Source organism: Ceratotherium simum, chromosome 9, assembly GCF_057802395.1.
Source record: "Ceratotherium simum simum isolate JZ-2026a chromosome 9, ASM5780239v1, whole genome shotgun sequence".
Taxonomy (NCBI): Eukaryota; Metazoa; Chordata; class Mammalia; order Perissodactyla; family Rhinocerotidae; genus Ceratotherium; species Ceratotherium simum.
Window position 1 is genome coordinate 82,023,529 of NC_141908.1, and position 23,591 is coordinate 82,047,119.

Genomic DNA, 23,591 nt, shown 5'->3' on the forward strand with positions numbered 1-23,591 from the left:
CGTGATCATTTCAATCGATGCTGAAAAAGAATTTAAAATAAATAAATTCAAAATCACTTCTGATTACATACCCCAAAAAACATTTAAAAAATAGGAAAAGAAAATGACTTCCTGTACATTAAAAAGAATCTCAGACCAACAACTAACATTTAATGGAGAAATGCTAGATAAATGCCCCCATTAAATCTAATCCCATTTAAAATAAAATAAGCTGCCCCATCATCTCTTGCATTATTCAATATTGTCCTGAAAGATCTGAGTCCCTCAGGAATGAAGACATGAAACAGAAATAGGAGGTCTAAATATTGAAAAGAGACCAGCATATCTTTTTTTCCCAAACTGCTTGATTGTCTACCTAGAAGCAAGAGATTCAAACTAAACCAATATTTGAAATTATTAAGAGAGTTCAGAAAGTTTTCTCTTTACAATATAGCTATTCGAAAATCCATAACTTCCCCCTATACCATCATCAATAATTAAGAAAAAGATACATTGGGAAAGGTCTTTATTCACAAAAGCAAAAACTAACATAAGGTACCTAGGATGCCCTCAGTGAGAAGCATACAGAATGATAAGAAGTAAGCTACATACAACCTTTTACTGAGGGCTAGAAGAAGACTCGAAAAAAGTAGAGACCTAAATATCACAAAGATAGCAGATATTCCCAGATCACCATATAGGTTTAATGCAAATCAAACCAAAACACTAAAAGGGTTAATCTAGTGCCTTACAAATGATTTTAAAGTTCTTCTAGAAAAATAAGTTTTTAATAATAGCTAACACTTAAAAACATAAAAATAAGAGTGATGTCAGCAAGACGGCAGAAGAGGAAGCCCTGGACTCTCCTTCCCTCCAAGACACATTGATTAAACAACAATACAAGAACAATTCAGCTTCTGCCTGAGAAGGAAGGAAAGGTCTGGACCATATGTCCAATGTTCTGATTTTTCTTGGGGCTGCCTGAGGCACTGGCTTCTGTCACACCTGTCTCGGAATGCCGACAGGACCCAGCATACTCTAGATGCCTAGGGCCACTGAGGACAAAGAAAGACAGCAGTTTGAACTAGCACAAAGGTTTGACAGGTCATTGAGGAAAGAAAAGTGTGTATTTATATATATATATATATAAAATCTATATATATAAAATATATATATATATATATAATCCTACAACTCAATAGCAAAAAACCTGATTAAAAAATGGGCAGAAGACCTGAATAGACATTTTTCCAAAGAAGACAAACAAATGGCCATCAGGTACATAAAAAGGTGCTCAACATCACTAATCATCAGGCAAATACAAATCAAAACCACAATGAGATGTCACCTTCACCTGTTAGAATGACTATTATCAAAAAGACAAAAGATAACAAGTGTTGGTGAGGATGTGGAGAAAAGGGAACATTTGTCCACTGTTGGTGGGAATGCAAATTGGTGCAGCTGCTATGGAAAACAGTATGGAAATTCCTCAAAAAGTTAAAAATAGACCTACCATATGATCCAGCAATCCTACCTCTGGGTATTTATCTGAAGAAAATGAAAACACTAACTCAAAAAGATGTCTGCACCCCCATGTTCACTGCAGCATTATTTACAATAACCAAGACATGGAAGAAACCTAAGTGTCCATTGATTAAGGAATGGATACAGAAAATGTGTGTGTATATACACACACACACACACACACACACACAATGGAATATTATTCAGCCATAAAAAGAAGAAATCTTGCCATTTGAGACAAGGTGGATGAAACTTGAGGGCATTATGCTAAGTGAAATAAGTCAAACAGAGAAAGAGAGTATGATCTCACTTATATGTGGAATCTAAAAAAACAAAAAACCAAGCTCATAGATACAGAGAACAGATTAGTGGTTACCAGAGGTGGAAGGTGGAGGGTGAGCGAAATGGGTGAAGGAGCTCAAAAGGTATAAACTTCCAGTTAAAAAATAAATAAGTCTCGGAGATGTAATGTTCAGCATGGTGACCAAAGTTAGTAATACTGGATTGTATATTTGAAAGTTGCTAAAAGAGTAGATCTTAAAATTTCTCATCACAAGAAAAAAAAAATTTGTAACTATGTGTAGTGATGGATGTTAAATAGATTTACTATGGTGATCATTTTGCAATATATACAAATATTGAATCATTGTATTATACATGTGAAACTAATATAATGTTATATGTCCATTATATCTCAATAGAAAAAAAACAAACAAAAAAGAAAACTATCAACTTTGGGTTACTTTGTGAACGATCTCATATGAGTTAAACTGATGGTGTGAAAGATCATAAAGAAATGCAGTTCAAAGAGGAAACTTGTTCTATGATATGTTAATGGGTATTATAAAGCTAGAATAATTCAAATAATATTCTTATGTAAAAATAAATTTAAAAGCAATTGAGAGGAGAAGTCAAGATGGTGGCATAGGCAGACTCTGAACTCACCTCCTCCCGCAGACACAGCCAATTTACAACTACTCGTGGAAAAATTACCCAGAGAGAGAACTGAAAACTGGATAAGAGGAACTCCTGCAACAAAGGACAATCCTAATCGAGGTGGAAGAGGCAGAAACTCCCTTCTGGAGAGAAAAAATGCCGCCTTCATGGCTGCCGGGGAGCAGCCCACAGGTGCCCAGCCCTCCCGGGAGGAGCAGGGCCCTGAGCTGGGAGCACTCCCACTGGGGGCATTTTGTGGACCCAGCACAACTGAGACGAATGGCATAATAAAACGTTGGGGAGTACTCCCAGAAAAGCTGGTTCACAAAGAAATTAAAACTCGCTCTTAAAGGGCCCATGCACAAACTCACCCGTTTCAGAAAGCAACCTAAAATCACCAGAAAGAAAGGTGCACAGCCCTTTGAAGAAAAGAGACTCACTTGATAGGCTCTGAGTGCATTGCAGTGAGAGGTGAGACCTCTCCAGGGACTGGGACATTGGCGGCGGCCATTGTTGTGTCCTGGTGTGGACATGCTGACACAGACACCATTGGAGTTCTCCCTGGGGCCTGCTAGCCCAGGTCTGCCCCACCAACTGGAGCACTGATTTAATCCAGCTCAGCCAGGGCAGGCAGCCCACCCTAGGGACTAGCCCCACCCAACAACAAGCCCTCAGGCAACTTGTGGGCCTGCATAGATTGGTGACTGGATTCTCTGCAGCCTGGTGACTGGGCCCACTTCAGTGGGGCAGGGCGTGCACAAGGAGCGGGTGGAGAGTGTGGGCCAGTGGTGGAGTCTGTGGGGCTCATTCTGTGGAGAGAGAGGGTCCACTTCAGGAGGTCAGAGCGTGCATATGGGGCAGGACTGTGTTGACTGTGTGTGTGGACCTGTGGGTGGTGGAGCTTGTCAGCTACAGAAGACTTGTGCTTCTCAAAGACCCACATAGGGGGTTTGCCCCACTTTCCAAAACCTGAAACAATTGGGTGCTCCCATGCCTGAGGCCAGCCCCACCCAGCTGCAATCCTCAGAGAGCTGACAAGAGACCTAAAGGCTGGAGGCTTATAGTAATTGTAAGCCCCTGAGCCTAACAACCAGCCACGCTGGGGGCCTACTCACTTAAAAGAAATACTGCAACACAAATATGGTATTAGAACTTGCAGCCAACTGTGCTGGGGCTTCCCACACTTGATAAAGAGACTGAAGGGCCCACAACAACTACAAGCAGCTGAGCATTACAACAGCTGGCCAGGAGCATAACTCAGCCTCCCTGGGCGCCTATAGGGAGAGCAAACACGCCACAACAGAAGGACACGTGTAGCCCACATAGGGGTCACTCCTGGAACATTGAGAACTGAGGGAAGCACACTGCAGGCCTTCGAAGGCATCACTTATATAAGGTCACCTCTGTAAGAACAGGAGAGGTAGCTGACCTACCTAATACACAGACACAAGTACAGGGAAAGAGGCAAAATGAGAAGGCAAAGGAATACATTCCAAGTAAGGGAACAGGACAAAACCCCAGAAAAGGAACTAAGTGAAACAGAAATGAGCAACCTACCCAACAGAGAGTTCAAACAAAGAGTGTTAAGCATGCTCACTGATCTGGGGAGAAGAATAGATAAACTCAGTGAGAATGTCAACAAAGAAATGGAAGATATAAAAAAGAACCAATCAGAAATGAAGAATACAATACTGGAAATGAAAAATTCACTGGAGGGACTCAAAAGCAGAGTAGAGGATACAGAAGAATTGATCTGTGAGCTGGACAAAAGACTAGAAGAAATTACCCAAGCTGAACAGGTAAAAGAGAAAAGAATTAAAAAGAGTGAGGACAGTCTAAGGGACCTCTGGGACAACATCAAGCGCACTAATATCCGTGTTATAGGTGTCCCGGAAGGAGAAGAGCGAGACAAGGGGTCAGAGAATCTATTTCAAGAAATAATAGATGAAAACTTCCCTAACCTAAGGAAGGAAACAGACATCCAGGTACAGGAAGCACAGAGAGCCCCAAACAAGATAAACCCAAAGAGGCCCACACCAAGACACATCATAATCAAAATGTCCAGAATTAGGGCCGGCCCGGTGGCTTAGCGGTTAAGTGTGCGCGCTCCGCTACTGGCGGCCCGGGTTCGGATCCCAGGCATGCACGGACTCACTGCTTCTCTGGCCATGCTGAGGCCACGTCCCACATACAGCAACTAGAAGGATGTGCAACTATGACGTACAACTATCTACTGGGGCTTTGGGGAAAAAAAAAGGAGGAGGATTGGCAATAGATGTTAGCTCAGAGCCGGTCTTCCTCAGGAAAAAGAGGAGGATTAGCATGGATGTTAGCTCAGGGCTGATCTTCCTCACAAAAAAAAAAAAAAATGTCCAGAATTAAAGATAAAGAGAGAATCCTAAAAGCTGTAAGAGAAAGTCAGGTTACATACAAAGGAAACGCCATAAGGCTATCAGCTGACTTCTCAGCAGAAACATTACAGGCTAGAGGAGAGTGGCATGATATATTTAAAGTGCTAAAAGGAAAAAACTTACAGCCAAGAATACTCTACCCAGCAAGGTTATCATTCAAAATAGAAGGAGAGATAAAAAGTTTCCCAGACAAGCAAAAATTCAAGGAGTTTGTCACAAAGAAACCAGTGCTACAAGAAATGTTAAAGGGACTGATTTAAGGGGAAAAGAGAAGACTACAAATAGGAAAAGTTATCTATTTCCATGATAAGAGGGTAATGGATACAATTGCACAAAAAAGAGGTCAGATATCAAATGAAACCAGAATCAACCAACCAGCTGGGAGAGAATATTTGCAAAACATACATCTGACAAGGGGTTGATCTCCATAATATATAAAGAACTCACACAATTGAACAACAAAAAAACAAACAACCCGATCAAAAAATGGGCAGAGGAAATGAACAGACACTTCTCCAAGGAAGATATACAGATGGCCAATAGGCACATGAAAAGATGCTCAACATCACTAATCATCAGGGAAATGCAAATCAAAACAACACTAAGATACCACCTCACGCCTGTTAGAATGGCTATAATCACCAAGACAAAAAACAACAAATGTTGGAGAGGATGTGGAGAAACAGGAACCCTCATACACAGCTGGTGGGAATGCAAATTGGTGCAGCCTCTATGGAAAACGGTATGGAGATTCCTCAAAGAATTAAAAATAGAGATGCCCTATGATCCAGCCATCCCACTACTGGGAATCTATCCAACACACCTGAAATCAACAATCCAAAGAGGCTTATGCACCCCTATGTTCATTGCAGCATTATTCACCATAGCCAAGAAGTGGAAGCAACCTAAGTGTCCCTCGACTGACGATTGGATTAAGAAAATGTGGTATATATATACAATGGAATACTACTCAGCCATAAAAAAAGACAAAATCGTCCCATTTGCAACAACATGGATGGGCCTGGAGCGTATTATGTTAAGTGAAATAAGCCAGAAAGAGAAAGACAAACACTGTATGATCTCACTCATATGTGGAATATAAACCAAAACATGGACAGAGAAAACTGGACTGTGGTTACCAGGGCAGTGGGGGTGGGGGGTGGGCACAAGGGGTGAAGGGAGTCATATATGTGGTGATGGACAAACAAAAATGTACAACCCAAAATTTCACAATGTTAGAAACCATTAAAATATCAATAAAAAAAAAAAGAAAAAAAAAAGAGGTCAGATATGATATCAAAAACATAAAATGAGGGAGGAAGGGAGTTAAAGAGTAGAGCTTTCAGACAAAGGTCAAACTAAAGAGATCATCAATTCTGTATAGAGGACTACTAAAACAAGGAGAAAAAAAGTTAAAAAATGGCAATAAGTACATACTTATCAATAGCTACTTTAAACGTCAATGGACTGAATGCTCCAATTAAAAGGCATAGGGTGGCTGATTGGATAAAAAAACAAGACCCATATATATGCTGCATACAAGAGACACAATTCAGACCTAAAGACACTCACAAACTGAAAGAGAAGGGATGGAAAAAGATATTCCATGCAAATGGCAATGAAAAGAAAGCTGGGGTAGCAATACTCATATCAGACAAAATAGACTTTAAAACAAAAACTGTAAAAAGAGACAAAGAAGGGAATTACATAATGATCAAGAGAACAATCCTACAAGAGGATATAACACTTGTAAATATCTATGCACCCAACATAGGAGCACCTAAATATATAAAGCAACTATTAACAGACATAAAAAGAGAAATAGACAGTAACACAATAATAGTAGGGGACTTTAACACTCCACTTACACCAACAGATAGATCATCCAAACAGAAGATCAATAAGGAAACATTGGCCTTAAATGACACACTAGAACAGATGGACCTAGTAGATATATACAGAGCATTCCATCCAAAAACCGAAGAATACACGTTCTTTTCAAATGCACATGGAACATTCTCCACGATTGATCACAAATTAGGCCACAAAACAAGTCTACATAATTTAAGAAGATTGAAATAATACCAAGCATCTTTTCTGACCACAATGGTATGAAACTGGAAATCAACTATAGGAAGAAAATCAGAAAAGCCACAAATACGTGGAGACTAAACAAAATGCTACTGAACAATGATTGAGGCAATGAAGAAATCAAAGGAGAAATCAAAAAATACCTGGAGACCAATGAAAATGAAAATACGACATGCCAGAATTTATCGGATACAGCAAAAGCAGTTCTAAGAGGGAAGTTTAAAGCAATACAGGCCTATCTCAACAAACAAGAAAAATCTCAAATAAGCAATCTAACAATGCACCTAAAGGAACTGGAAAAAGAAGAACAAACAAAGCCCCAAATCAGTAGAAGATGGGAAATAATAAAAATCAGAGCAGAAATAAATGAAATAGAGACTAAAAAAACAATAGAAAAAATTAATAAAACCAAGAGCTGGTTCTTTGAAAAGATCAACAAAATTGACAAACCTTTAGCTAGACTCACCAAGAAAAAAAGAGAGAAGGCTCAAATAAGTAAAATCAGAAATGAAAGAGGAGAAATTACAACAGACACCTCAGAAATACAAAAGATTATAAGAGAATACTATGAAAAGCTATATGCCAACAAATTCGACAATCTGGAAGAAATGGATAAATTCTTAGAATCATACAACCTTCCAAAACTGGATCAAGAAGAAATAGAGAATTTTAATAGACCAATCACCAGTAAGGAGATCAAAACAGTAATCAAAAACCTCCCCAAAAATAAAAGTCCAGGACCAGATGGCTTCCCTGGTGAATTCTACCAAACATTCAAAGAAGACTTAATACCTATCCTTTTCAAACTCTTCCAAAAATTTGAGGAGGCGGGGAAGCTCCCTAACTCATTCTATGAAGCTGACATTACCCTGATACCAAAACCAGACAAGGACAACACAAAAAAAGAAAATTACAGGCCAATATCACTGATGAACATCAATGCAAAAATCCTCAACAAAATACTAGCAAATCGCATACAACAATACATTAAAAAGATTATACACCACGATCAAGTGGGAATTATTCCAGGGATGCAGAGATAGTTCAACATTCGCAAATCAATCAACGTAATACACCACATTAATAAAATGAAGAATAAAAATCACATGATCATCTCAATAGATGCAGAGAAAGCATTTGACAAGATACAGCATTGACTTATGATAAAAACTCTGAATAAAATGGGTATAGAAGGAAAGTATCTCAACATAATAAAGACCATATATGACAAACCCACAGCTAATATCATCCTCAATGGTGAAAAACTGAAAGCTATCCCTCTAAGAACAGGAACCAGACAAGGATGCCCACTCTCACCACTCCTATTTAACATAGTACTCGAAGTCCTAGCCACAGCAATCAGGCAAGAAAAAGAAATAAAATGGATCCAAATTGGAAAGGAAGAAGTGAAACTCTCACTATTTGCAGATGACATGATTTTATATATAGACAACCCTAAAGAATCCACCAAAAAACTTTTAGAAGTAATAAATGAATACAGTAAAGTTGCAGGATACAAAATCAACATACAAAAATCAGTTGCATTTCTATACACAAACAATGAAGCAGCAGAAAGAGAAATTAAGAATACAATCCCATTTACAATTGCAACAAAAAGAATAAAATACCTAGGAATAAACTTAACCAAAGAGGTGAAAGATCTGTACACTGAAAACTATAAAATGTTGCTGAAAGAAATTGAAGAAGACAAAAAGAAATGGAAAGATATTCCGTGCTCTTGGATTAGAAGAATTAACATAGTTAAGATGTCCATACTTCCTAAAGCAATCTATAGATTCAATGCAATCCCTATCAAAGTTCCAACACAACTTTTCACAGAAACAGAACGAAGAATCCTAAAATTTATATGGAACAACAAAGGACCCCAGATAGCTAAAGGAATCCTGAGAAAAAAGAACAAAGCTGGAGGTATCACACTCCCTGATTTCAAAATATACTACAAAGCTATAGTAACGAAAACAGCACGGTACTGGCACAAAAACAGACACACAGATCAATGGAATAGAATCGAAAGCCCAGAAATAAACCCACATTTCTATGGACAGCTAATCTTCGACAAAGGAGCCAAGAACATACAATGGAGAAAAGAACGTCTCTTCAACAAATGGTGTTGGGAAAACTGGACAGCTACACGCAAAAAAATGAAAGTAGACCCTTACCTTACACCATACACAAAAATTAACTCAAAATGGATTAAATACTTGAATGTAAGACCTGAAACTATGAAACTTCTAGAAGAAAACATAGACAGAACGCTCTTCGACATCAGTCTTAGCAACATATTTTCAAGCACCACGTCTGACCGGGAAAGAGAAACAATAGAAAAAATAAACAAATGGGACTACATCAAACTAAAAAGCTTATGCACAGCAAAGGAAACCATCAACAAAACGAAAAGACAACCTAACAACTGGGAGAAGATATTTGCAAACCATACATCTGATAAGGGCTTAATCTCCAAAATATATAAAGAACTCATGCATCTCAACAACAAAAAAACTACCAACCCAATTAAAAAATGGGCAAAAGACCTGAACAGACATTTCTCCAAAGAAGATATACAGATGGCCAACAGGCACATGAAAACATGTTCAACATCATTAACTATCAGGGAAATGCAAATCAAAACTACAATGAGATATCACCTCACGCCCATCAGAATGGCTATAATTAACAAGACAGGAAACAACAAGTCTTGGAGAGGATGTGGAGAGAAGGGAACTCTCACACACTGCTGGTGGGAGTGCAAACTGGTACAGCCACTATGGAAAACAGTATGGAGATTCCTCAAAAAATTAAGGATAGAACTACCATATGATCCAGTTATTCCTCTGTTGGGTATTTAACCAAAGAACTTGAAAACACCAATATGTAAAGATACATGCACCCCTGTGTTCATTGCAGCGTTATTCACAATAGCCAAGACTTGGAAGCAACCTAAGTGCCCATCAAGGGACGAATAGATAAGGAAGATGTGGTATATATACACAATGGAATACTACCCAGCCATAAGAAACGATGAAATCCAGCAATTTGTGGCAACATGGATGGACATTGAGGGTATTATGCAAAGTGAAATAAGTCAGAGGGAGAAGGTCAAATACCGAATGATCTCACTCATTAAGTAGTAGATAATAACAACAATAAACAAACACATAGAGACAGAGATTGGATTGGTGGTTACCAGAGGGAAAGAGGGGAGGGAGGAGGACGAAAGGGATAATTCGGCACATGTGCGTGGTGATGGGTTGTAATTAGTATTTGGGTGGTGAACATGATGTAATCTATGCAGAAATAGAAGTATAATGATGTATACCTGAAATTTATACAATGTTATAAACCAACGTTACTGCAGTAAACAAAAAATTAAAAAAATAAATAAATAAAAGCAATTGAGCTGAATAGATAGCAGTAAAACACATTCTAAAATGGTGCAAATTTTAGCGTATATTAAAGGAACCACTACACAGAAATAAGAAAGGAAAAGATTTATTCGAGGTTAGAGAAAATTGGCTATTGAAGTAAAAAGTAGGAATGTGGGAATACCCTGACCTTCTAACATGCATTGAGATGAAAGCCAGTAGATTTAAATGTTAAATGTTGAAAATACCAAACCACGTTAAAACAGATAGAGCTCAAGAATCATTTGATTTCTTCATGGAGAAAATTTTCCAAGCATAAAAGTGTGTAAGAAGTCAGAAAGGAAAGATTGATAGTGTTTTCTTAAGAATCGAAAATGTCTATATAGCAAATCACACTATAATAAGACTAAAAGGAAATAACTATGAAGAAAGGTTTCCCACAGTTAAAGTTTAAAAGTTCAAGTACATTAATAAATCAAATTGATGTGTCAGTAAAAATGGACCGAGGGCACCGACAGAAGAGAAAATACAACTGCCTTCTAAACTATGTGGGAAAGATGTTTCATTCCACTCAATCAGAGAAACGGAAATTAAGGCAAATAAATATATTCTGTCAAAATTAACAAGATTTAAAATATGGTAATAGTCAGTATTAGAAAGGATCAAGTGAAATTGTTTCTTGAATTCACTGGGAGTGTATTTTGGCACATCCTTTCTAAACAGCAACTTTGCAATAAGTGTAGAGCGTCTTAAAAATGTTCTCATTTCTCATTCTAGTGAATCCACTTTAAGAAACACAGCCTAAGGAATAATTGAGGAACCACGCACGACGAATAATGTATACGGATTTCAATGGTAAATTTTTTAACTATAGCAAAAATTGGAAATAACCCAAATATGCAACAACAGAGGATGGGTTAAATAAGTTACATCCATGTCAATAAAAATGACATAACTATTAAGATGGTTTTGAAGAATTATAATGGCAAGGGAAGATGCTCACAATATAACTTACCATGATAAAGAACTATATAATCAATAAATTTGGCAGTATAATGTAAACTATATTAAAAATGTTTGCAGGGAAGGAAGTACACCAAAATATTAACTAATATTAATTAATCCATATTATCATGGATTGATTGTAACTTTAAATTTGTTCTTTGCTCTTTTCTCACTTTTCCAAATTTTCTATAATAAATACGTAGCACTTTATAATTGAAGATAAAAAAGTTATTTTAAAAAATATATTCCTAGATTTTTTCCTTGATCGCATCAACATCTTGCAAATGTTCCCCAAACCAAGGGAGGTTCACCGAATCTGCCTGTGCCATTACAAAGCGGTCCGGATTCATTGTGCCTCATCCACGGTTCCTTTCCCCCTCTAACTCACCCGATGACTGCTGGTGGTGTGCTGGGCCCGGGATGTCCTTTGAGAGACTGGTTTGGAGGCCTCTGTGGTTGCTGTTTCCACTGCTCCAGTTGGACTTTCATACATGGGTACTTCAGAGCTGTTGTACTGAATGGAGAGCCTGTCATAACATAGAGTTTTTAATTATCAGGTACGCCACTGAGGAAAGTCTTTTTAGGAAATGTTAAATTAGATATTAAATTTAATATCCAAAAACGAGCAATAAAGTAGCCCAACTTTTTTCTCTGCGCTCTTCGGTGATAGAGAGCCAATTAGCCAATAATAGGAATGAAAAATCCACTTCCCCTCCATCTTTTTTTTTTTTTTTTTTTAAAGATTTTATTTATTTAATTTTTTCCCCCCAAAGCCCCAGTAGATAGTTGTATGTCACAGCTGCACATCCTTCTAGTTGCTGTATGTGGGACTCGGCCTCAGGATGGACGGAGAAGTGGTGCCTCGATGCGCACCCGGGATCCGAACCCGGGCCACCAGCATTGCAGCACGCGCACTTAACCACCAAGCCACAGGGCCGGCCCACTTCCCCTCCATCTTGACAATCTAGAGATGAGAATGCGAAGAAATTCAGGGATGGCTGCAGACACCCCCTCGGGTCATATTGTCCAGGTCACCATCCCAGGGGTTCCAAGTGCAGGTGTGTGCTTAGTATGTCATATCTAAAAGAACATAGAATGGAGCAGACCAGTTTAAGGTCAGGCATATTCTGTTTTATACAATTCCATTTAGTTTCATTCCTTTATTCAAAAACTATTTTAAAGCATCTTACAAAATTGAGTTATTGCAGATAAATAGGTTTTTTTTTAGAAAAAGCAGAGAACTCCCTGCTCACAGAGACTTCACATTTAATGAACAGACAAATATACAGTCACTTTAGACATAATGTGATTATTTCTACAGAAAGCAAGGAGAGTATAGGGAAAGAAGTGATTATTTTGTGGCACACTTCAAATATGTGTTTAAGTGGTGGGCATTTTGGCGAGAAAACCAGGGTAACTCATAACTTCTTTGTCACATATCTTCTGAGTGACACTCTATTCCTACCCCAACTGGGGTCATTTTAATAGCTTGGGTTGTTCAACACCATTTTCTGTACTCATACAAATGTTTACAAACATCAAAATACATACTGAATTAGTTCTTGAAACAGAAATGGCATCATTCCATACACGGTATTCTGCCCTTTCCTCTTAACGTATGACGATGAATGCCCTCTAGTGTAATAGATAGGGGTAAAATTTGCTCTGAAGTAGCCTCACTATGTTCTGTGTTTGTCTGTGTCGTATGTGCTCCACCCTTTTCTACCAGTGGAACCTTCCTTGTCTCTGGGTTACTGCTCCGCCCTCCAATGCTGCACAGTGTATCCTTACCGACTATGTAGTGGCTCTTCCATTCCTATAAGACAGAGTTCCAAAAATGGATCCAGAGCCAAATCTTGTGCATATCTTTATGTTTAGTAGATGCCACTCTTCTACAGCCAATCCCTCCACATGTGCACTAGATCCCAACCCCTGTTGCCTGCTGAATGGCATTCCTGCAACAATTCTCCCTCTCGCACCAAATCATCAAGTTTTCTCTCTACAAACTCATTCCCTTCAGTACACAAATATGCTGTTATTTTTTCCTTCATAACAAAGCATCCTCTTAACTTCAGTCACCCCACCACCTACACCATCTCTTTGCTCCCTCTACAGTAAAAAATCTTGGAAAGAATTTTCTTGGTATCTTCAATTCCTCAGCTGCCATTCTCTCTTGAACTGCTTCTAGTCTGACTTTTTCAACTACCACAATGCTCTTTTTTTTTTTTTAATAGAGTTTATTTTATTTTTTTCTTTTTTTGTGTGTGAGGAAGATTGGCCCTGAGCTAACATCTGCCAATCCTCCTCTTTTTTTGCTGAGGAAGACTGGCTCTGGGCTAACATCCGTGCCCATCTTCCACTTTATATGGGACGCGCCACAGCATGGCCTGACAAGCGGTGCATTGGTGAGCGCCTGGGATCTGAACCGGTGAACCCCGGGCCCTGAACCGGCGAACCCCGGGCCCCCGCAGCGGAGCGGAGCGCAGGCACTTAACTGCTTGCGCCACCGGGCCGGCCCCCCCACAGTGCTCTTTTCAGGTCGTCAATGGTTTCCTCACTGCTAAATCCAAAGGTAAATTCTTACTTGACCCAGCGGCAGCATTTGACACCGTAGACCACGCCCTCCTCTTTGAAACCTTTCTCTACTTGTCTTCCAAGATTCCTCATTTTCTTGGTTTTTCTCCCACCTCACTCACCACTTTCTGTCTCCCTTGCTGGTTTTTCTTCTTTTCCCCAAATTTGTAATGTGGGTGTCCCAGGGTTCAGTCTTCAATTCTCCTCTCTTCTCTATCTACACTCTCTCTTTGGTGATCTCATTCAATCTCAAGGCTTTGAAAGCCATATATGTCAACAACTCCCAAATTTGTATCTCCAGTAGACTTTCTTCCAAATTCCACACATGAAATAGCCAAGTGCCTACTCAACATCTCCACGTGGATGTCTAAGGGACATCTCAATTTCAACATGTCCCAAACTGAGCTCCTGCCCTTCCCCCACAGACCTGCTCCACCTCTAGCCTCCCCTATTTCAGATGATAGCAATTTTATCCTTCTACTTACCATAGCACCGCCCTGACAGTATATTTAGTGTAGACACAAGAACTGACCCATACATCTGAGGATGAGACTACAGAATCTATTAACTGATCCAAGCATATAAGCAAACCTAATATTCAACAAAATATTGGCTATCCATCTGAAAGAAAGCAAAGCTAGACACTTGCTAAAATAAATTCCAAATGGATTGAACATTTATATTCAAAATAGAAGCAATAGAAGAAAATTTAGGAAAATATTTATATAACCTTGCTTCTCCTCCTGCCCCCTAGGGTCAGTCTATTCTCAGCATCTCATCCTTCATTCGAGTCAGCTACTCTGACCCCTTGGCTGTCCTTTGGACCTGCTGGCACCCTCCACTTTGAGCAGGCTGTCTCCTCAATCTGCTGTGGGCTTTTCTCGGACACCTGTGTGACTTACTCCCTCACCTACTTCAAGGTTTTGTTCAAATACTACCTCTCACTGAGGCCCACCGTGACTACCCTACTTAAATTTGCTACCAACGTTCCCTCCAAGTCTTCATCTCTTTTACTGGCTCTCCTTTTTTTCTTTAACTTTAGAACTTACAACTTCTGATATACGATATAATTCACTTACACGCCTATTTCTCATTGTCTGGTCCCCTCCTAGAAAGAAAGCTCTGTGAGGGCAGAGATCTTCGTCTCTTTTGTTTACTGATATGTCCCAAGTGCCTAGAGCAGTGTTCACTAAATATTTATTGAATAAATAAATGAATGAACACTTTTCAGATTGTTTTCTGAAGTCTGTAGCCATTTGTACCCTACCAGATTTCAAGAGCTCCTATTTTCTTCCATATTCACCAGCACTGGGCATTATTCATTTAATCTTTGCCACTCTGACAACTAAAATGGTGATAGCTCATGTTCCTTTATTTTGCATTTTTCTAACCACTAGTGAGGTGGAGCCTACTTTTTTGTGTTTAGTGGCTGTTTGGAATTTCTCTCCTGCAGTTGCCTCTTTATATATGGGGTATATTTTCGTCCTCACCCTCTCCCTCCTCCTCTTCTTCATTTTCTTCTTCCTCATCTCCTCCTCCTCCATCTTGTTCTTGTTCTTCTCTTTCCTCTGAGTTTTTCTTATCAGTTTGCAGGGCTCTTTGTACAGCACAGCTTGTGTTATTGGTGAAAATGCTTTTCTAAGTCTAAGGCTTACCTTTAGACTGGGTGATGGTGTCATCGACCTCAGGAAGAGGTTAAACCGCATGTTGTAGTGGACATCTATGCATCTATTACCTCATGGTTCTTTGTTTTCTGTCTTGTTAGGAAGGTCTCCTGGATTCCCAGGTCTCCTAAATTTTTCTAATATTTTTATTTTAATTTCTTTTTACATTTAAATTTCAATCAATTTGGAAATTATTTTCGTATATGGAGTGAAATAAAGGCCAGTTTTGTTTTCTCTCAGATGGATAGCCAATTATGCATCCTTTCCCATTGAACTGAAATGCCACCCTTATCACATATTAGGTACCCATTTATGCTTGGATCAATAATTAAATTTCTTATTATTGTCCTCAGACCTACATGTCTATCTCTTTTTTATACTATTTGATCATAGAGTTATTCAGTAAGTTTTAATACCTGTTGAAGAACATCCCATCTCACTATTCTTCAATTTCATAACTTTAAATATTCTTGTACATTTATTCTTCCAACATGTCTTCAAAATTATTTTATCCTATTTAAGAAACATTGTGCTGCTCTTTGGAAATGCATTGAATTTAAATACAGTCGATTCTCATTATTCGTGGCCCTTACGATCTGTGCCGTCACCGCAGACACTGAGTTCATGAACCTGACCCAGTGCTCCCGGAAAACACGGAGTTAGGTTCCTGCAGTCTCTGGTCACATTTTCCTTGACTGATCAATACTCAACCTTGTTTTACGTGTGTTTCTGTTTAAAGACATCATATTTAACATCTATTGTTGACTCATTCACCTTGAACTCATGGTCATCAGCACTGTAACTCATGCCTGAAGGGAGCTTTTCTATCACACGCATATTCTCATTAAGCCCCGTCACAGCCTTCTTGCACTGAGGAACACTAGACAGCACTTCAGCACTATGTTGGGGGGCCATTTGCAATAGCGAAATCACGAACAAAAAGCACAAAAACGTGAACAACGCGGCACAAAATAAACAGAAAAGGACACGTGTCTACAGTATGAGCTGAAACGAGAAGGCAGAGCGTCTCTCAGTGCAACCCCAGCTGTGCATCAAGCAACTCAGACTTGCCACTCTGGGCACGTCTGCAGATGACCGAGAAAGTACTGTGAGCGTGGATTTTGGGGTTACAAGTAAGTTTTCATGGGTGAGTGAATTCATAAATATGGAATCTTCGAATAATGAGGATCAATGGGTCCTTGTTGGAGCATGTCCATTCTGAAGCTAATGTCTTCTCTTTTAGGAGTTTGGTAACGTTTCTCCTTTTGTTCAAGTCATATTTTCTGTCCTCAGTGAAATATCACAGTTTTCTTTATATGGGTCTTGTTTCTTTTTTGTTCAGCTATTTTTCCTAGTTTCTTTTTAAAAATAATTTTTACTGATATTGTAAATGAGATTTTTATAAAATTTCTAGCTGGCTATTGCTAGTAAAGAGCTATTAATTTGTGCATATGTATTTTATTTTCCACACTTGGAGCCTATTAATTCTCACAGTTTTTGCTAGAATGATTTGAACTTTCTTGGGGATTCACAATCATATTAGCTGCAAATGGAGGTAATTCTATTCTTTTTTACTGTTTTACCTTTCTTTTTTATTATATTTGCAAGAACTTCCCAAGATATGTAATAACAGTGTTGATATTTGGCACCTAGCTTTATTACATTTTTGTAAATGAAAATATTCTCAGCGTAAACTAATATGTAAAAGTAAGTGAATCCACATCAAAAGGGAGGAGGCTCATTGCCAGGCAGAATGTTCACTGAATCAAGGAATGAATTCAACATTTCTACTTGGCAATAATCATTAATTTCTTGGAAGATGGTCAGTAAGGATGTGCCAACTTAATAGATATCAAGGATGTGTTTTTGCCTATTATCACATCGTAAAATAATAATATTCCACATTCATTTCTCCTAGACCAGCCACTAATCAGAATTTCTGAGCTCATCAATATCTAGGCTGAACTGAAAGCTATTCCACAAGAATTTTATGTAACTTTGGGAACAGCTCTACTGTACTCAGGTGGACAGAGTGTAACACTGACATTTAAAGAACCTTCAGCCTTTCGTAGCTCTTGCAATTCCCTTTCCTCATCTTATCTCTGCAGACACTCCTCTGGAGCAGGAAGGACAGGTTGTCCCTGTCATCAGGTGAAGAACCTGAGTCATAGGAACATGAAGTGACTTCCCCAGAGCCACACACACAGCTGGCTGAGAACAAGGCTCCCGTGTCTCTCTGTCCCAGGCTCAAACTTCACTACCTTCTTCCAACACTGTGTCATTACTCCCTGCGATGCCCTTTCAAGCTGCATTCTGAAAGAGCTCACGATCCACCTTATCCATCCACCCAACAACCCCTCCATCATGTATCCATCCGTCTTGTTAGTCACTCAGCCAGTCAGTCAGTCAACAAACATTCACTGAGCATTTATCATGTTCACACATTGTTATAGATTCTGGAAATGCAACTGGAAACAATAAAACATTCCTCCCCTCATGGGGCTTATATTTTAGCAAAAAAAAATTTTTAAATGCAAGTAAAATATATAGGGTGTCATATGCTGATGAAATGTTTTAAAGAAAAACAAAGCAAGGGAGGAGGATTGGGGGTGCCAGAGGGGACGGGCTGAACTGTTCCATGGGTGCTCATGAAGGGCCTCAGGGATGAGGTAACACTTGCGCAAAGACCTTTTGTGGGTCTTTAGTGGGTGGAGAGTCAAGCCATGCAGGGAGGTGGTCTGGGCATGCCCATTCTGTAAAGGTTCGGGGGGAACCAGGGTTGGGGCACAGAGGCGGGGGGAGGTGAAACCCCACAGGTTGTTAGGGCGGCCCAGGTATGAAGACTTTCCTAAGTCATGCTACAACCCTCAGTTTTTAGCTGAAAAACAGCGGGGAGCTAAAGGAGGGAGTTAAGGCATGGAGTTCGGGGGAGACCAGTGTTCAGGAATGCCTTCGTATTTGTGTTTCTAAAAGATCAGTGGGCTTCAGTGGCCAAAAGAAATGCAAATGAGGGTGTGGATCTTTGTGTTCTAACTGAGAAGGTAGGAATTTAAACAAGATCTCAAGTATACACAAATCCCGATGACTGACATATTTCATCCTTACTCTGCTGGAGAAAGACGAAATAAATGGCTGGAAGGACACAGATGAATTGGCACCTGATACCTTTGTTTTTATTTTTAAATTTAAATCCTACGTACCATGTTAAAGATATATATACGTCAAGATGATATCCAAACTCTCTAACTTGAAGGATATATTGATAACAACCTGTTAGGTAAGTGTGACACAGGCACAATGAATGGCATCTAATTGTGACGTCAATATGTACTTTTTCCTTTAAAGAGCTATAAAAATATATTTAAATTACACCAAATTGTAAAGTGACAAAATGACCACAGAAATAGGGTCTGGGACTGAGATGGAAATAAGCTGGTGGATATCTAAGAAAAGATTAGAGAATTACAAAAGAAATTAATAAATAAATACCAATCTGATTTAAACTGATCTATTCTTATACTCCAGTAGATAAAATGGGAGTGAATGAATAATTCTGGGTTTTTTCCTCCTAAAAGTTTGGTGATCATAAGCCCACGGAAACAGTACGTCTTTCCTTTACCTTCTGCAATTTTAAATTATGAAGAAGTGGTTACTTCAAAAATGAAGATCATGAAGGCTTTTTATAGTCCTCTTTAGGCTGGTAGTCAGAGATTGATGGGTGATCTCACACCCCGGTGGGGGAGTGTGCTTTGGGATAACCCGCTGGAGCACAAATTAGCATTCTGAATTGTGAGGATGAATAAAATTCACAACTTTGATCCAGTGGTTTTACTTAAGTGAACTTATCTTAATGAAATACTAAAAATATAGGAAGACGCATGCGTAGAGATGTTGACTACAGAATTTTGAGGGGCAAATTTAAAAATAAGCAAAATGTTGAATGATAAGCAATTGCTGTGAATTATGGCACTTTATAAAGATGAGAGTGAGGCTATTCAAAATGACATTTTGGAGACTAATGACTTGGGAAACGGTCTCCATTTAATGTAGATGAAAACAAGAATGAAAAATTTTATGTACAGTCTAATTCCTGCTTTGAGAGTACTAAACCGTGAATACACTCATCTGTGAGTGAGGGATACTGAGTGTCTTTCTTTCATTTTTTAAAAAATAAAGTGTTAATTCTGAATTAGGCTTTCAAAAGCAAACCAACAAAAACTAAAGATACAGAACAAAATTATTCAGATACTCTAATATTAAAAATCTTCTGTGTCTGTTTGATGCCTTTAGTTGGAATAATTTTAATGATTGGATACGCCACTTAAAGGCATTTTTGCCTCTTGTTCTACTTTAAAATTTGAGGTTATTTCTGGAGGGAAAAAGCATCTTAGTTTCCCCGCACCCCCACGTCCTGCCTTCTTTGAGAGCATCTGCACTATGAATGCTGCTGCCTGTGCCTGAGCTGGCTGCAGAGCCCAGCACCCAGGCCCCCCGGGCCGCCCCTCTGCAGCACAGTCACTCACAGACGCTCACCCGGCCCGGGCACGGTCAGCCACGCCCTCGGGCTTCACTTGGTCCAGCAGCCACTGCTTCCCACGGCGTCCTTGGAGCAGGTTGTTTCTGAGGGCCCCGAGGAGGAGTTTTGTGTTCTCCTTTGCTGACACCTGCTGGAGTGGCCAACATTAACAAGGGTCAGGTCGGTCTAAACATGGTCTTCTTTCCTGACTTGGGTGGACTAGCCACCAGGAAAGTTTCTGGAATTATTTCACTTTCTTTTAGGTCCTCAGAAAAATCATCTTCCTTCCTTCCTTCCTACCTGAGTTTCTTCACATTCTGCCTCTATACACACACATAGCATAAGTTTCCAAATTAAATGCCCCTCAACTTCCGCAATAAGTCCTGTTCCTTAGAGCAACTCAGTAACGTGGAATTCTGCAATGAGAAGGGGCCGTGAAAGAGGACTAAGTCTGTGGGTGCTGACATTTGGATTGTGGATTCCTTTGAGAATTGGATGCTCATTGGCAGATTTATCTCCAGAAGAATGCTCCTAACGTTTAGTTCTGTATAAAATTTCAGTGGATTTACAGACCCCCTGAAGTCCATCAATAGACTCCACATTAAGAACCTCTGCCAAAAGGAAACAGAGGAACCAGACGTTTTATGAAAACATTTTCAGCCCTTGAAATCTAAAGTGTAAAGCCAGGTGCCCACACGGTGTCAGTCTAACATCGATACGCCCTGGTTCTCTGCAGGGCTTTAGAAACAGGAAGATCCCGGGCCAGGGAACCTGAGGATCCGGGTTAACAGCGTTTAATACAGCAAAGCCCAGGAGATTATTTGGCAAGATCCAGGCACTTGACTTTTGTGGCCACACGAGGGAAAGCCACCCTCGGTAAAGGTGATTAATGAGCATCCCTCACTACTGGTGTTTGAAGATGAAGCCACCGCACGGAGAAACAGACCACAAGAACTCAGTGACCACAAGGAAGTGTTCTTTCTGGGAAGATTTAAATACTCTTTGCTTAAAATTATCCTACTATCCCATTTCTCTTTCTTCTTAGAAAGAGCTGAATTCTCTTGCTAAGTATTTATAATTTTCTTTAAAAAAACATTCAAAAGGCAGCTATGAAGTCTTAGCTTTGTTCTCTGTCAGTCAAAACTGAGATACTGATCTTTCTTTTCAGGGCTCAGGAAAAGACATGTTAAAAAAAAAAAAAGGGCTGACCCTGTGGCTTAAGTGCGCACTCCGCTACTGGTGGCCCGGGTTCGGATCACGGGCACGCACCGACGCACCGCTTCTCCGGCCGTGCTGAGGCCGCGTCCCACATACAGCAACTAGAAGGATGTGCAGCTATGACATACAACTATCTACTGGGGCTTTGGGGGGGAAAAAAAGGAGGAGGATTGGCAATAGATGTTAGCTCAGAGCCAGTCTTCCTCAGCAAAAATAGGAGGATTAGCATGGATGTTAGCTCAGGGCTGATCTTCCTCACAAAAAAAAAAAAAAAAAAAAAAAAACTTCTCCGAAAATGTACCAGCAACTAGAAGCCTTGTTACATCATTTTTACCAAACCAGAGCCTTTTCTTTTTAATCTGTAGCCATTTCCAATGCCTCTCCCCTCTCACTCCCTAGATATTTCTAGTCCGCAGTGTGGCATTGATGGCTTCAGACTGGACTCTGTTTGGCCTTTTGTTGTCCTCAAAAGCTTTTAGTAAAATCTACGATGTAAAGAAAGCATATTTACATTGAGAAATATTTATGGTTGAGTTTTCCATTTCCTTATTCTTAAATATTATAACGTATGAAAAGAGAAGATTCTGTGGTTTTACAGGAGGGGTAGCTCTTTAACTGCTGTAGCTCCTGCTGATCCAACTCACAAATGGTTGGCACGTCGCATTCGATGTTACCTGGACGCAGGACTCCGTCACGGGCTGAGACTTCTGGTGGGCCTTGCTGTGAAGACCAGATAAGAAACACACCTGGCAGACGTCAAAGTCGAGACACTTCAGACAGCGGTATCTGCCGATGGAAATGCAGGTGCAGCTTATGTCTCTACCAGTAGGAGAGCAAAGACTAACATTCAGGTGGAGAACGAGTGCCCCTAAACATACAGGAGATGTCTGAGTGTCAAGTGAGCATGAAGTTTCTCCCATACTCTACAAGGATACTAAATGAATCTGATGCGTTCATTTCATCAGAGATCTTCTTTTGACAGCATATTTAATAATATGGCATTATGTTAATATAGTTTAATCCAACAAACTATGGTACGGGCGTCTGACTCATCCCCTCCGAAAGACCAGGCGGCGTCTGTATGCAGGTGACGTGTGCCACAGTCCTGGGATAGACCCTGCAGTCTGCAGCCGCACCTTGTGCAGCTGCACAATGCATTCAAATATTTTGAATTTAGTTCTCAACTTAAAAAAAAACTGGAAGATTTCAATAAAGTGTGAATTCTGGCTTCTCTGGAAAATTCGTGAGATATGATAATATTCACCTGCATTCCCACTTGGTGTTGGGGAAAATAAAACCATAGATAAAGAATCTAAAATAAACTTGTGTCATTTTCCAGAAATCTGTATGTAGGAAAGAATAAAGAGGAAGAGAGGAATTCCTCTCCAGCCAGAACTGAGTGACCACCACACTAAGTTTCTTAACACATCAACGGTGCAGACTTGCTACCTTAAATCTCTGGTGGTCAGAGGAGAGGAGGGACTCTGGGGCCACTCTGGGAAGGAGGGGTGTCTCATAACACTCGGGGAAAACACTGTGAGACCTCACAGTGGTGAATTAGTGACTTTTCAGGGGGAGTGGGATCATAGTCTGTAAAATATCAGGGATCTATACCTCTGTTTCTGATATTTTAATTCTCTTCTCCAGCTGTGCTGTAGGTGGCACACAGCTGTGTCTTCCTCATCAACGGCAGCAACTAGAGGGCAAAGTGGCAGCCACTCCTTCTGGATGAGAGACACACTCCTCCACTCGCCACAGTCCCTCCCAGCCTCTTCTCTTGTTGATAGTCCTGGCCCTGTTCCTGTGAGCATCTGAGATTTCACACCCCCCCCAAAAGGTACAAAAAAGGAAATATGACAAGATCCCTGTGCTCTTCAAATTTCATATCTTGCTACAAAAAGATGATATGGAAGCTTGAGGTGCTAACCAGCAAAGTTAGATCAGATGTGATTAGGTGGCAAATGAGAGGCAAAGAAAACAAGTGCCCTAGGAGAGAGGAGGGAGCTCCTGTGGGCTGGCACGGTCTGAAAAGGTTTCACGGGGAAGAGAGACTCACGCGGTGCATAGAACACCGGATTGGAGGTGAAAGTGGTGGCAGTCCCAAGTAGAAAGAGGGGGAGGAGAAGCTAGCGGAGGCTGCAGTGAAGAAGAGTTGCGAGCATGTCAGTCGTCCACACCTGCTGATCACTCCAAGGAAGAGTGGAACAAACACTCATGGCCCTGAGGCCAGACGGCAGAAGGTCCTCTGACCAAAGTCGTCTGAAGGCAGAGCAGGAGAATGTATGCTCCA

The 23,591-nt window shown here is 40.0% G+C and overlaps 1 protein-coding gene across 1 annotated transcript in view; it reads right to left on the minus strand.

The window, feature by feature from the left end:
* DYTN (dystrotelin) overlaps positions 1 to 23,591 on the minus strand; it is a 60,046-nt gene that overhangs the window by 15,975 nt on the left and 20,480 nt on the right. Inside the window, 2 exon segments of the mRNA XM_014784770.2 lie at positions 20,101 to 20,231; positions 21,976 to 22,087. Coding sequence (XP_014640256.1) covers positions 20,101 to 20,231; positions 21,976 to 22,087 — 243 coding nt within the window.